This window comes from Vanacampus margaritifer, chromosome 5 (assembly GCF_051991255.1).
Source record: "Vanacampus margaritifer isolate UIUO_Vmar chromosome 5, RoL_Vmar_1.0, whole genome shotgun sequence".
Lineage (NCBI taxonomy): Eukaryota > Metazoa > Chordata > Actinopteri > Syngnathiformes > Syngnathidae > Vanacampus > Vanacampus margaritifer.
This window is the reverse complement of record NC_135436.1, coordinates 13,253,088-13,266,866: the sequence shown is the minus strand read 5'-3', so window position 1 is coordinate 13,266,866 and position 13,779 is coordinate 13,253,088. Positions and strand designations below refer to the sequence as shown.

At 38.8% G+C, this 13,779-nt stretch overlaps 1 protein-coding gene across 1 annotated transcript in view; it reads left to right on the top strand.

The window, feature by feature from the left end:
- egfem1 (EGF-like and EMI domain containing 1) overlaps positions 1–9,226 on the top strand; it is a 50,322-nt gene extending 41,096 nt beyond the window's left edge. The window contains exons 20-27 of the mRNA XM_077566911.1: positions 275–403; positions 628–753; positions 3,304–3,432; positions 3,535–3,663; positions 3,773–3,901; positions 6,831–6,956; positions 7,054–7,182; positions 7,393–9,226. Coding sequence (XP_077423037.1) covers positions 275–403; positions 628–753; positions 3,304–3,432; positions 3,535–3,663; positions 3,773–3,901; positions 6,831–6,956; positions 7,054–7,182; positions 7,393–7,472 — 977 coding nt within the window. The 3' untranslated portion in view covers positions 7,473–9,226. The remainder of the gene's footprint in view (positions 1–274; positions 404–627; positions 754–3,303; positions 3,433–3,534; positions 3,664–3,772; positions 3,902–6,830; positions 6,957–7,053; positions 7,183–7,392) is intronic.
- Positions 9,227–13,779: the final 4,553 nt, after the last annotated feature.

The following is a 13,779-nucleotide window of genomic DNA, read 5'->3' as shown; positions in this document are numbered from 1 at the left end:
AGACCAGCTCGTTTCTGCTTGAATATTCAAACGCAATGCTTAAGGCTTCCTTAGCTTTTACATGACACATTTACATTTTTATATTGTCAAGACAATATTGTTTTGTTTTCATGTAAAGTACTTTGAGTTGCTCAAGCATGCTATGCAAATAAAGTGGACTTGACTTGACTTGAGCCACAGGTCATATTTGTAACCATCCGTTTGTCTGTCTGAGACCATTTTACGTCTTGATATGTTTTCTTTCCACAAATTCTTTTTTGCTAAATGTCTTCAGGGTGTCGCTCAGGCAGTTTCGGACCAAATTGCAAGTCTCGATGCGTTTGTCTTAATGGCGGCCGCTGTGACTTCAGGATGGGGACTTGCCACTGTCCCGCAGGCTTCATCGGAGCCGACTGCAGCTCACGTATGTTTGTAGCTTTAATGCCTTCCTTTCTTCCTTTCCAATTAAGGTCAATTTAGAGCGCACACAACAATTCGTACAGCGTTTTAGTTTGTTTGAATTTGTGAAGGCAAATTCCCAGATCTCCCTTCTGTGCTTCAAAAATATCAAATAATGACAAAAACCTATTTCCTGTCTATTAATGTTTCACTTGACCATATAACTAATTCCTAATTTTCCCCTTGTAGGCTGCCCAAATGGGTACTATGGCAAAGACTGCGCTAAACTGTGTTCTTGTGGGGAAGGTGGTCAGTGCCACCCAACAAACGGAAGATGTGTTTGTGCACCTGGGAGAATGGGGCAGTCCTGTCAAGGTACTGAATGGCATCACTAGTTGGGTTTCCATCCACCCATTTGTATTCAAATTTTGAAGAAATGCGAAAATAAAACTGAATGGAAACGCTAGAAATTCAAAAAGGGCCCAAAATTCGCAAAAAGTTTTTACGCTTAGAGGGGGTGGATTTGGAAGCGTATCGAAAAATGGAAAATACGAATTTTGGCTAAGAAAAGTCGCACGTTTTAACCGGATATTACGTCACACGTACGTTTGTAGTCACACAGCAATGGCATACGATTAAGTAAGGTATGTTTGGGGGGGATCACAAAACAGAAATCTTTTGGGAATTAATTAAAGAATGGAAAACCGCAAAGAAATGCTAAAAGTAATCTCACACGACGTCATCGCACGGCACAGTCGCTTCCTGTTCTTCTTCTTGTTTTAAATTACTGGTGGATCGCATCTCTATGGTGTTATACCGCCACCTACAGCAGCGGAGTCCCCATCTCAATATTCGCAAAAGAAGAACAGATGGAAATGAGCATAAGTCGCATGTCCATTTTGCGCAATTTGAGTAAATTGGCTTTAAAATAATCAAAACAATTGGATGGAAACCTGGCTAGTGATGACCAAAGAGGTTTATATGATGAATCTCTCGCTAGTTGTTACAAAGACCAGATTGAACATGATTTTATAGCCACAATAGTGGTATCTGTGGCAAATCAGTAAAAGACACGAGGGGTAATGAAATGAGTCACATTTTAGTCATTATAAATGTGCAAAGAGAGTTTTCTTCACAGAAGATTAAATGTAAACCTCATCAGTCTCTTCAGTAAACATACAGTTGAAGTAACACGTTGATGATTGCAAACAATTTTCTTGGGAAAAAGAAGCCAATTTGGTTTATCAGCATTTGGGCAATCGTAAATGGGGTTTCCCAACCCAGGATGCACTCGCTGCTCACTTCTTTATCCTCTTGCACATGTGTATTCACCAAGTCTTAAATGTCTCTTGTTGAATGTTTACAGTTTCCTATAAGTAGCTCGTTTTCTGTGTTCCATGTCACTGGATTTGGCAAGGAAGCAAATAAACACACAGGGAAATCAAAGACATCTTCCTTGTTGTTTTCCCAAACTAAATTAGCCAAAGAAACATGATTATTCCTTCTATCAGTGCCAAATTTGACTACTTTGCCTCTCTTTAATGACCTGTTGATGAGATCAACATAAAGGGTTTGTCTCGGAGTACTTGCAGAAGGGTTTCATGTTGTTCTCGATTGCTGCTGCATTGTTTTAATATCTGCTACTTTTTGTTGCTTGACTTGATGTCCTTGAAATACTTACTTATTATGAATCACCAACTCATACAATGCAATAAGTCCGTTTCGGATTGCTTTCGCACATTTTACTCAAACATTTTTGATCGGCATGTCATGATTTTTGAGCCTGGCAAAGGTTCGCATTCTGCAGAGTGCCAGTCGAGTTGTGGCATTATTCTGATCCAGTTATAATTTGTAGCCTTTACACCGATCTGATCAGCAGGATCGGGATCAGATTGCATTTTATGCAAAATCGATGATCGGCTGTAATGTCTTAATTTGTCAGAATGATCAATGACATCATTGATCAGCTTCACCAAATATGACATTACATGTTATATTAAATGTTCTCATGCATTTCAATTGCCGTCAATTATACTTGGGTTTTCGCTATTAGTTGGCCGGGCCAGTCCCTTCCCCCACAAATTGTGCTGGTCAACTGTAGAGTACATATAAAAGTTTTTCCAAATAGATATATTGCTCCATCTTCTGATCGAATCAATGATCAGTTATCGTTTTTTTTTCAAACTTGTTGATTGCTATTCGGTGATTGGCCGAAAATTCCTGATTGTGAAAAAATGAGGGATGGTCGAGATCTGATGCTAGGTATCATACAGGTGCCGATACCATCCTTATTTTAAGGCATCTGTACTGGTGACAGTTTGTGGCTGTTTTAAATGGTAAATGGACTGCTTTTTGTATAGTGCTTTATCTACACCAGGGGTAGGCAAGTTCGGTCCGAGAGAGCCGCATTCCTGCATGTTTTTGATGTCTCCCTCCTCGTACACAGCTGAGAGGCTCCTGCAGATCGTAATTATGAGCTGATGATTTGAAACACCTGGGTTGCAGGCAGGAGACACCAAAAACATGCAGGACCACGGCTCTCTAGGACCGAACTTGCCTATCCCTGATCTACACCATACAATCAAAATGAGAAATTATAAGAATAAAAAATTGCCATTGATTTCATGCAATTTTAAGGAAAAATATATATTTGGATGTATAAGTTTTTCTTTAAAACAATTTCTCATTGTTTTTATGTCAAACGCACTAGTGGTATTGGTACTTGATATCGGTATCAGTGACTACTCAAGAGTTGAGTACTTGTGCTGGTATCGAACTGAAAAATGACCGTACATCCCCAGTTATAATTATTGTTGCAAAGTTCCGTCTTCTGATTGTCGTATTATTTTGGTGTCCTTATTGTGTTATCTAACTGTCATTTTGTTGCTCCGATGCGTTCCGATTGCTGTTGCAATATTTCCCCAGTCTGTCCCAGGGGGCGTTATGGCCTGCAGTGCCGACACGCATGCAGATGTCAAAATGGTGGTCAATGTGATCCTAAAGATGGTACATGCAAATGCAGTCTTGGCTGGACCGGATCGGACTGTGATACAGGTTGGGGCTACAATTGAACTTTTACTCTACATACTGTATCACCAGCAACAAATATTTGAATAAATGCCGCTAATGTGTTTTGTCATCCATTGTTGTGTGTAGCCTGTTCACAGGGAAAATATGGTGATAACTGTTCTCAAGACTGCCCTTGCCTCAATGGTGGGACGTGCGACCGCTTTTTTGGCACCTGCAACTGTACAGCTGGGTACTATGGCCACTCCTGTCAACACAGTATGCGAAACACACCTTTGCTTGGATTTTCTATCATGAAGTGATTTTCTCAGCTAAACCCTGAAAAAAGTTTACTTTATGTGAATTCATATATATCTTACATTTCTAGGATGCCCACTTGGATATTTTGGCAAAAACTGTGCCCTGACTTGTGACTGTAAGGCCGAGCAGACCTGTGACCACGTGACAGGACAATGTGCGTGTCCCCCAGGCTACTACGGGCCTCAGTGCCAAAGTCGTGAGTACTTATTTGAATTTCTAAGGGTCAGCACAACATTTAGTGACTCGTGCTGTGAATCAATAAAGAAATGGATGCTCCATATTTTAAATAAAATCTTTTTTTTTTATTACAAATTACGTTCCATATACATATGCCTGGCAAGTAAGAGAGTTGCATTTCTTATTGATATTCGATATGTAGATTTGAAACGTTTAAAAGATGTCGCAGACTCATTTTGACCTACGTATGTTCTGTATAAAACATTGAAAGGAATTAAATTTTGATGGCAAGAAACCTTTAATGAAATAAAACTTCTGTTTGTGGTAATTAGTGTTAATGTTATTAGCTATTTTTAAATTTAGTCTCAGCTTTAGTCCAGTTTCAGTCACGCATGTTAGTTTTTAACATAGTTAGTAAACCTCTCCCGTTTTTAGTCGACTATAAATTAGAGCTGTCAAGCGATTACATTTTTTTAGTCAGATTAATGGCATCTTAGAATTTTTATTAAAATTAAAAAGGCTTTTTATCAAAAAATGTTTGCTCACCAAATTTAAATTATGTGTTAATTTTTTGAGCATTTAATGTTATGAGGACGTCTTCGGTCAAAATTAATAGTGTGGTTAATCTGCGTGAATACATGATTAAAGCGATAATTTTTTGTGATGAATTAATTGGTTAATGCTTTACCTTTGACAGCACTACTATAAATCAATCATTTTAGTCCAAGAAAACATCATTTTATGTCTAGTTTTACTCAACAAATACTGTCGTTTTAGTCCAGTTTTAGTCATGACAATCATTTTGCCCCTGTATTTTTTTTGTCAGCAGATAATGTTGAACACTGTAAGTTCTAAAACTATCAAATAAAAAAATAAACATATAAAATTTACTCTCATGTTTTTGATGAAAAAGAACCTGACACACAATTATAGTATATCAATAAGTGGCTACTATGGCTCCATATTAGCCAGCATTAGTTAGCAGTCGGATTAGCATTATTGTTGGAACGTTATAGACATTGGATTAATGTTGCATTATAACTATAATTTACTTTATTTATTTTTCACTGTGAATCCACCTCCTGTCTAACCCATTTGTTTGTCTATGTTGCTCTCCTATCTGCAGATTTGAAAGGAGGGGTGGGGGGGAGTCAAAGTGTGTCACAGTGACAGATTAGCAGACAAGATTTATACAAAATCATATAATGTTCATCTCGTTTTTGTTCATGAACTAAAATGTCGATAGATTTTAGTCCAGTTTGAATTAAGTGGAGTACATTTTTCGATGGGAATGCATAAATGTCCCAGTTATTGTTTATTAATGAGGGTTTTAGTTTAGTCTAGTCTAGTTTTAGTTCGGTGAAAAATGTGTGTTGACGAAATTATTTTTGTTTACTTTTCGTTGACGAAAATGGATGGATGGACTCATACATGTAAAATAAAAATGTCCGTGGGGTTGTTCTGTCGGGGAGACAGACAAACTTGGAGGAAGATGGGAGACCAGACGGACTGGCTATTTGATGACAGACATGTTTCCCCACCGCTTAATGCATTCCTCTTCCATCCTTGTTCCCTCCCGTCTGCTTGCTAGGATCTCACACGCGGTGGGAGCGTTTAAATGGCCACTTCAGTCACAGCAGGGGGGGACAACCAGAATAGATTTAGAAGCATTGGTGGCTCTACCTGTCTGTTTGTGTTTGAATAACAAAATGTCGAATTGTTTAAAAAAAAGAAAACAACATTCTCATGATGATACAACTACTACTACATTTATACTGTCTGTTGCTTGGCATTTACAGCTAAGGGAAATCTGTTCTGTCAAGCTTCAATTTGCTTTTGCCATCATAAAAACTTCATTAGTATGAATTTTGAAATTAAAAACAGCACTGTTAATAGTAAAACAGTACAAAAAAGCCCTCAGATTTGTTGACAAATTATGAAGTTGTATCACAAGTAGTATTAGTAATCAAATGTAATTTAACACAACTTGTGCAAGTCTTTCTGCTTTTGCATGTGCCTTCTGGCTCATATTGTTTCAAGCAAGTGTCACAAAAGGCTACAAAATCCAAAGAAAAAGCCAAATGTGCTGAGGTATGTTGTGTTCATGCAGGATAATAAGCATTCATTAACTCATTTGCTCCCAAAAACGTATAAATATGTTCTATTTTAAATATTACCGTGCTCTCAAAGACATATTCATACTTTTTTTAAATGTTTTTTTTTATGCTAGAACATACAGAAGGCTTTGATGCAGCCTCTGAACTGAAGAGAATGGTTGAAGCAATGGTAGTTATTACAAAAATAGCCAGCAGGTGGCAGCGGAGTATAAGAGATCAATCAAGGCCATGTTTTCCCCACAGTTTTAAACAGATTTGGGAATAATGATGGAACTTAGCTATATCCTAATGCTAATTGCTGCAAAACGGAAACAGATAGAAATATACTTTTTTTCCTAATGAAAGAAGAGACTTAAATTTTTCTTTTTTTATAGCAATAGAACACAATATTCTGTACGCCTGGCAAACTTTGTCAAAATCCAGTAAAAAGCGAAGCGGGTTGCTTCAGTGAAAATGTCTCGGCGTGAATGAGTTAAGGATGGGCAAGTTCTGATACTAGCTATCGGACTGATACCTGGCCATATTTCAAGTAATCGGTACTCGCGACGCCTTCTTGTGGCCGTTTTACAATCAGAAACTAGAAATTGGAAGAAGAGAAAATTGCCATTAATTTCATTTATTTTGAAGGAACCATTATGTATTGGGTCTTTCTTCAAAATTATCTGTTGTTTTTCTTTGGGAAATTGTATGTATCAAAACTATGTACTGCTATCATTACTTGATATTGGTATCGGTGACTACCCAAGAATTGAGTACTGAAGAAAAAGTGGTGGACATTCTGTCTGGAAAAAATAAAGAGCAGTTATTTATTTATTTATTTATGCATCTCAGGATGTGAAGCTGGCAAGTTTGGCGCCAAGTGTGAAAGGTCATGTGACTGTTCGGGTAGCTCATGTGACCCATCTACTGGACGTTGCCTCTGTTCTCCAGGAAGGACTGGACAGAGGTGTGAACAAGGTAGATTGACTGCTAGAAAATACTCATAAAATCTTTCCTTTTACGTGTCGACAATGAAGACCAACCTTTTGTCCATCTTTGTCTTCCATCGTCCCAGACTGTAGTGGGGACCGATTTGGCCCCGACTGCTCTCTGCCTTGCCAGTGTTCTCAAGGGGCCCGCTGTGATGGGGTGACTGGACACTGTCAGTGCCCACTCACCTGGCTGGGCCCCACCTGTGAAGAAGGTAGCACACGCCACCATGCACACACACGCACACACACACCGTACCCTCCCCGCCTCTCTCTGCCTCCTTCAATAGCTGCTTGTTTCTCCTGACAGTTATTTTAATGTGTGCCCAGCATGGAGTCAGACTTGAGTCTGTCTTCATTTTACATCCTCAAAGAACATTTGCTTTTGATTTTGGATTTGTGCTGATTTCCTATTTCCCTTTCAGCGCTGCTTCACCAAACACAAGGACAGCTGAACTTTTCTGTGTCCCAGAGAGCGAGAAGAGCGGGCAGCAAAAGTGTATGAACGCCGACATTAAAGCACATGGCTTGGCTTTTGGAAGCTTCACACAGGGCATCCTAGTAAATGTGATCTGGAATCGTGTGGCTCATCTGTCACAAATGATGTTCCATCACTGAGCCTGGAGCTCAACACTATCAACCAATAAACTTAACCAGTGAGCCGGCCTCAGAGTACCACAAACTGTATCCTTTTAAGGACTCTCCATAAGCCATTATAAGGGCAATGGCTTAATGTATGCTGAATCAAAGTATCAAGTAATTGAATTGAATACATTTTGAAACCCTGTGATTGATTGACCATCTGTCCAGGGTGGACCCCTCCTTTCACCCAATCAGCTGTGATGGGCTCCCCGCAAATGTATGTATTAATTCCAGCACATGTTTATGGAGTCGGTATTTAGTTCACATCTGTAATAGAGATGAACATATTTGGAAAAACTGAAGAAACCGAAATTAATTGGATTTCAATTTGGAAGTTTTTCATGCAGAGGTGTGATTAGGATTTTGGTTACCTCGTTTACCATCAACATAATACATATATTGCTGGCGTCGGGCCGAAACCTCAAAAGTCACAAGTTGGCAAATTTCCCATTTTTCAAAAATCCATACTTTTTGTTAGATAGAGCACGCATGTGGGTGTCATTTTTACGAATTGTTGACCAATTTAAAAGTGTTGAAAATGGTTTTCTCTCTTTGATGATACAATGTTAATGGTTGAACAAACATGCTGTTTTTGGGGTCTCCTAAAAAGTTACTATTTTGGAGGTACATGGTTTTGGCCCGACATCAGCGATATGTATATTTGTATATGCAAATGTGTATACTGTATTACATTTTTCATATATACATCTACTTGGTTGTCTCATTTGTGTAATATTTGTTCATGCAATGCTATTACATTGTATATTTCTGTTTAAAAAAAATAGCCACTATCTGATTTCTTTAGTGGATTATCTTTTCCGTCTCTTTGAAACATTCCTTTGACATCCATTGTAATATTTAGTTTTTTATTTTTTATTTTATTCATTTGATCTAATTATTTTGATTTACTATATTGAACTGTGGACAACACACTTCCTTGTTAGATGTTGCAGGCAAAATGTGCATGCGTGGGACTTTATTGTAAATGATAACATTGTCTGGTGTAAATATTTGTTCAGAACCACCTGCAGCATTGATATCGTCTTACAAAATTAAAGAATATTTTAAAGAGACAGTAAATAATATTTTAAAAAGACAGTGTGTAGGATTTAGTGCCATCTATGAGTGAACTGATAATTTATTCTTTAAAAAAACATTAGTAATTTCTAATTATATTACACAGGCAGCACCTTAGAGGAGTCTGACATGTTTCGCCATCTTTCTGCTACTAATAATTGAAGAAGAACTTTGCGAGTGCAGTAATTGGTGGTAGGCTTGCAAATTGCGGTCTCCCTGACGCACAGTAATGCACATGCTTCAAAATCGTTGCATTCTATAAGTTCGCCGCTAGATGGCACTAAATCCTGCATTTGTGTCATGGAGCCCTCAAGTACCCCTATCCAGCCTGTTTTCCATGTCTCCCACAGCCAACACATTTGTTTCAAACAATCAGCTAACTAGCAAGCTCTGCATGAAGCCTGATAACGATCCTCAGTTGTGTTGACTAAGGGAGACATGGAAAACAGGCTGGTTAGGGGTACTCGAGGACCGGCCTTGAGAACCAGTGTCATGGGTGACTTGTGTGTGTATAGAATGCATTCATTAGATTTAAGTATGTCCTCCTATTTTATTTTATGTCCTGAGTGAAACAATAAAAACGAAAATTGTGAACACCTGTTTTGATCTATCAATCGTGTGCACTGGAACGCAGTGATGTGTGCAATGGATTTGCGAGAGAAAGCAGAGATACGACATTTTTCAAGCGCACTCGAGCATTCCCTTTGCTATCGGCCAAAGGTGGTTGCGGTCTGGCAGAGGTGGGCGGGCAGGTGCTTGGGCCGAACGTACACGCATCCCCGGGGTGACTGATGGGAAAACGACCCAGCAGTGGCGGATGAAAATCAGCACACATCCTCCCTTGGGTGTTGGTGATGGATGGACTGGGGGCCGCCCCAGCTCAGCTTGTGTTGTGACAGGCTGCAGATGTACTCCAATAATGTTTATCGGCGAGGCCTTCATCTTCAGATGACATGCACCTGTTTATGGTCAAACAGGCCCTGAAAGGCCATCTATCCTTTAAACGCTGGGTGGTCACTGTATCGGACCGCCATATTGTATGGCTATGCAAAGTATGCTTTAAAAATTGTGTACTGTACAATCTATTTAAGGCAGAACACGATCTCCATTTGTAGGGACTCAAATTAGTTGGACAACTGACATAATCGTTGCAATAGTCAAGACAAGTGACTTGACTTATGAGGATTTTTTTTCCGCCGTCATTTGACCAACTTTTGCTTTGACTTGAAAGCGCAGACTTTGACTTACAATTACTCCTGTGAACGGCCCTTAACATAACAAAGCTAGTGATGGCCTCAGACTTTTCACAGTACATCTAACAATGCTCTTCAAGGAAGTTATCATGTGGTCAATCGTCCCAAAACTGCATATTTAAACTACCAAGTGAGGTAATTGCATTGGAGGGCATTTGTAAATGGTTTATTGTCATAAGAAGCCTGCCTATCTGGGGGAGGAGACATAAAAAAGAGGTGCAGGAAACAGATGAAATAGCCCATAAAAGGCAAGATCAAATCATGGGTACTTTTTGGTGGTAATTAGGCATACGCCACTTTTTTCATGGAGATTCTATCACTTTCACAGCCCTCGCCTCACGTCCCAGAGACCATTTCGGACCTCTGTATTTAACCACATATCACAAAAGGCCAGAATGTTTCAACGCCGGCTGACGGAGCTGGCAGCCAAGATAAAAGAGTGAGGGTGATCATGCACCATTTGTTTGGTTGTTGCCTAGAAAAATAACTGTTTTAAAGAAGAAAGATTACGTTTTTAAAGAAGAGGACTTTTGTTTTTTTCGCCATGTTAATATTGTATAGACTCTGTTAATATGATCTTTATTGGGGAGAAAAACTAGAAGGATATTTCTAAACTTTTGAATGGTGGCTTTTAATCACATGATCAATACTTGTTTTTGTATTCCTCTTCAATTTTATTTTATTTTTTTACAATTCTCAGCGGTTCCAAACCTTCAAACAGTAATTATGTTAGGCTAATAAGATTCATGCGAGTGCTCAGAAATACATTTAAAGAATGCATTCATCATATTAGAGATGCTGTCGTCAAAAATGTCCTCCACTTGCATTTTAGTGACTTTCTTCACAGTTGTGTGGAGGAAATACAATGTGGAATTATTTATATATATTAGTATTAGTTCGCATTTAGCCTACATTTCATCGATCAACGTTTGAACATACTTTAAATAATTCTAATGAATAATCTAATAAATATGTCGGCAGCCTAAAAGGGGAAGTAAAAACTAAAATGTTCTTGACATTAATATTTGTATGTACCCCCACTAATCTAAACATGGCATCTGATTAATGATGTGTTTGTGGAAAGGGGGTGAAGCAGCAAAATCTGCCTGTTTTTATCCAACGCAGGGGGCGGCCATTTTGCCACTGGCTGTCAACTGAAAATGACATCACAGTTGCATCAAGGCTCAGGCAACGACCAATCATGGCTCACCAGTTCTCTGAAGCTGCGCTGTGATTGGTTGTTACCTGAGCCTTGAGCAACTCTGATGTCATTTTTAATCGACTACAAGTAACAAAATGGCCGACCCCTGAGATGGATGAAAACGGATGGATTTTGCTACTTAACTCATATTCCACAAGCACAATATTAATCAGAATGCCTTGTCCAGACTAGTGGGGGCCAATACAGCATATTATTGTGAAAAAAAAATTTGGGCTGACTTTCAGGAAAAGACAGGGATATATAGAATGGAGACTGTAGTATGAGAATGCGTCTTTGCACTGCTTTATGCAAGATTGATCATATTCATCACACAAACACACTTTTACCTCGCGTGCCAACAAGTACCCTCGACTGTCTTTCCATTCCGGCTACGCCCATCCTTGCCGCCCACTCTGAAACGGATTCCCCCCGCCGCCTGAGTCAGCATGTTTGCCAAGTCAATCAGTGTGAGAGCTGCCAGCTATCGTGGTCGCTCCCTGTGGAGGGCATGATGTATGTTTCAGTTACATGCCACGCAGAGGGGTGATTGCCTGGATCAACGGCATAGGAAAGGAAGAGAAAGAATGGAGGAAAAAAAAAAAAGATGGGGGCTTGTTCAAGAGCTGGACTGAGAGGCCTGTGTGATGGATTTAGAGGTGGGAATGTGCCAGATGCCCTATTAGTTGAGTGGCTTCAAGGCTCAGGCACGGCTGCCCACATTGTGCCCACCTGTCTGGAAACATACATTCTATAGGCATAGCATGTTGGGGATCAATACTAATGTGTTTCTTTAGACTTGAACACACAGTAAACATAGCCATGCCACCCTGGCATTTAAGATAAGTTAGCTTAACTCATTCACTGCCATTGTCGGTTATAGACTGTTTTTTATTAGTTTAACATTTTTTCCCACTTTTGTTAACAAGAGTTTGAAAACCTAGAATTGTTTGTATGGTTATAGAACAGATATAAAAATTGGGATTAATCGTGAGTTAACTAGTCATGCGATTAATTACGATTACAAATTTTAATCGCCTGATGTCCTTTTCTTTTGTTAAAATTTTTTTTAAAAAAAAAATATTTTTAAAAGAAAATATTATTAAAAATCAGGGGCATCAGGCAATTAAAATGTGTAATCATAATTAATCGCATGGATTTACTAGTTAATTCACGATTAATCACAAATTTTACATCGGTTCTAAATGTACAAAAATAATACAATTCTAGGTTTTCATACTCTTGTTAACAAAAATGTAAAAAATGTTAAATAGAAACAGTTTTAATTAATTTTTGACGTCTATAGCCGTCAATGGCAGCGAATGAGTTTTAATGATGTCAGCAAGTCATGCCAATGAAACAAGGGATATGTGCTCATAAACGCAAACAGTATATAATAACAACATAAATAAGTACTTTATGTAAAGGAAAAACACTTTCCTTCTCACACCACTCTGCTGCCCACACAAAATTGTTACACATGATGATGTTGCATATTTATTCATTACAGTTTCGGCAATTTCAGAGGCAGTGGACTTTTGTTTGGGGGATATTTTATTATAGCTAACATAATTAAATATGCAATTTCATATGCATACACCGGGGATGTGGCCATTGTGGAGTGGCAAATTTTGTGCTCACATTTAAATGATGGTTTAATTCCTGGTTTCTTAATGTAAGTTAGGAAATCATACTTTTATCACAAAAAATGATGGGATGCAGGTTTTTCTTGTTCTATATTGGGTACATTTGTTTAAAATGAAATAAGCTGCATCTGAACCATTAAAAAAACGTTCGGCTACTCACTTCAGGCTACTTGGGGGCAGTGTACATATTATATAAATATATTAATATTGTGTCATCTATCTATCTATCTATCTATCTATCTATCTATCTATCTATCTATCTATCTATCTATCCCCTTTTGACTTAAATGATACTAAATGTGTTTTTCTGCTTTTTATAATCAGCAAAGTAGACATTATATTGTTGAACGAAATCAGGAAAATCAATTGTTGCCCTGAAGCAACAAGTACCCTCTTGATCAGTTATGGGGATTTAATATCAAATATAGCTGCCATAAAAACCTAACCTCAGGCTTGCAACATTATTACAGTACCACAAGATACTATAATAACTTATAATAATAACAACAATAATAATAATAATAATAATAAAAATAATAATAATAATAATTTTGCCTAGTGACGGATGGCTTCACGTAATCAAAGAGGTGTTATTTGGTCAATGCTAAAACAGGTGGCAAAAGTCCCACTCAGGACCATTGTCATGGCCACTCCATTACGAAGTTGTCTTGCACCATCACTGCAACTGACCTCATCAAAGCTGTAGGACCCACGTCGACCTCATCAACAATGCCTGACCCCCCTCGACCTCATCAAAGGTGGACGCCCCATGAAACCCTGAAGGGTGACGACATCCCCTAAGAAAACTCTTCATCCATTAGGGTACCAAGAGCACTGTAAATGTCATCGACACCGTCATGCCCAATTCACCCAACCCTGCAAACCCCCCTTTCCCCAGTTGCCCTGCGGACAATGGAACTGCCAAGACCTCCAAACCCTCCCGGCCACAATGTCCGCCCACGTCGGCTGGCAGGAGTGACAGAGAAGGGGGTGCGG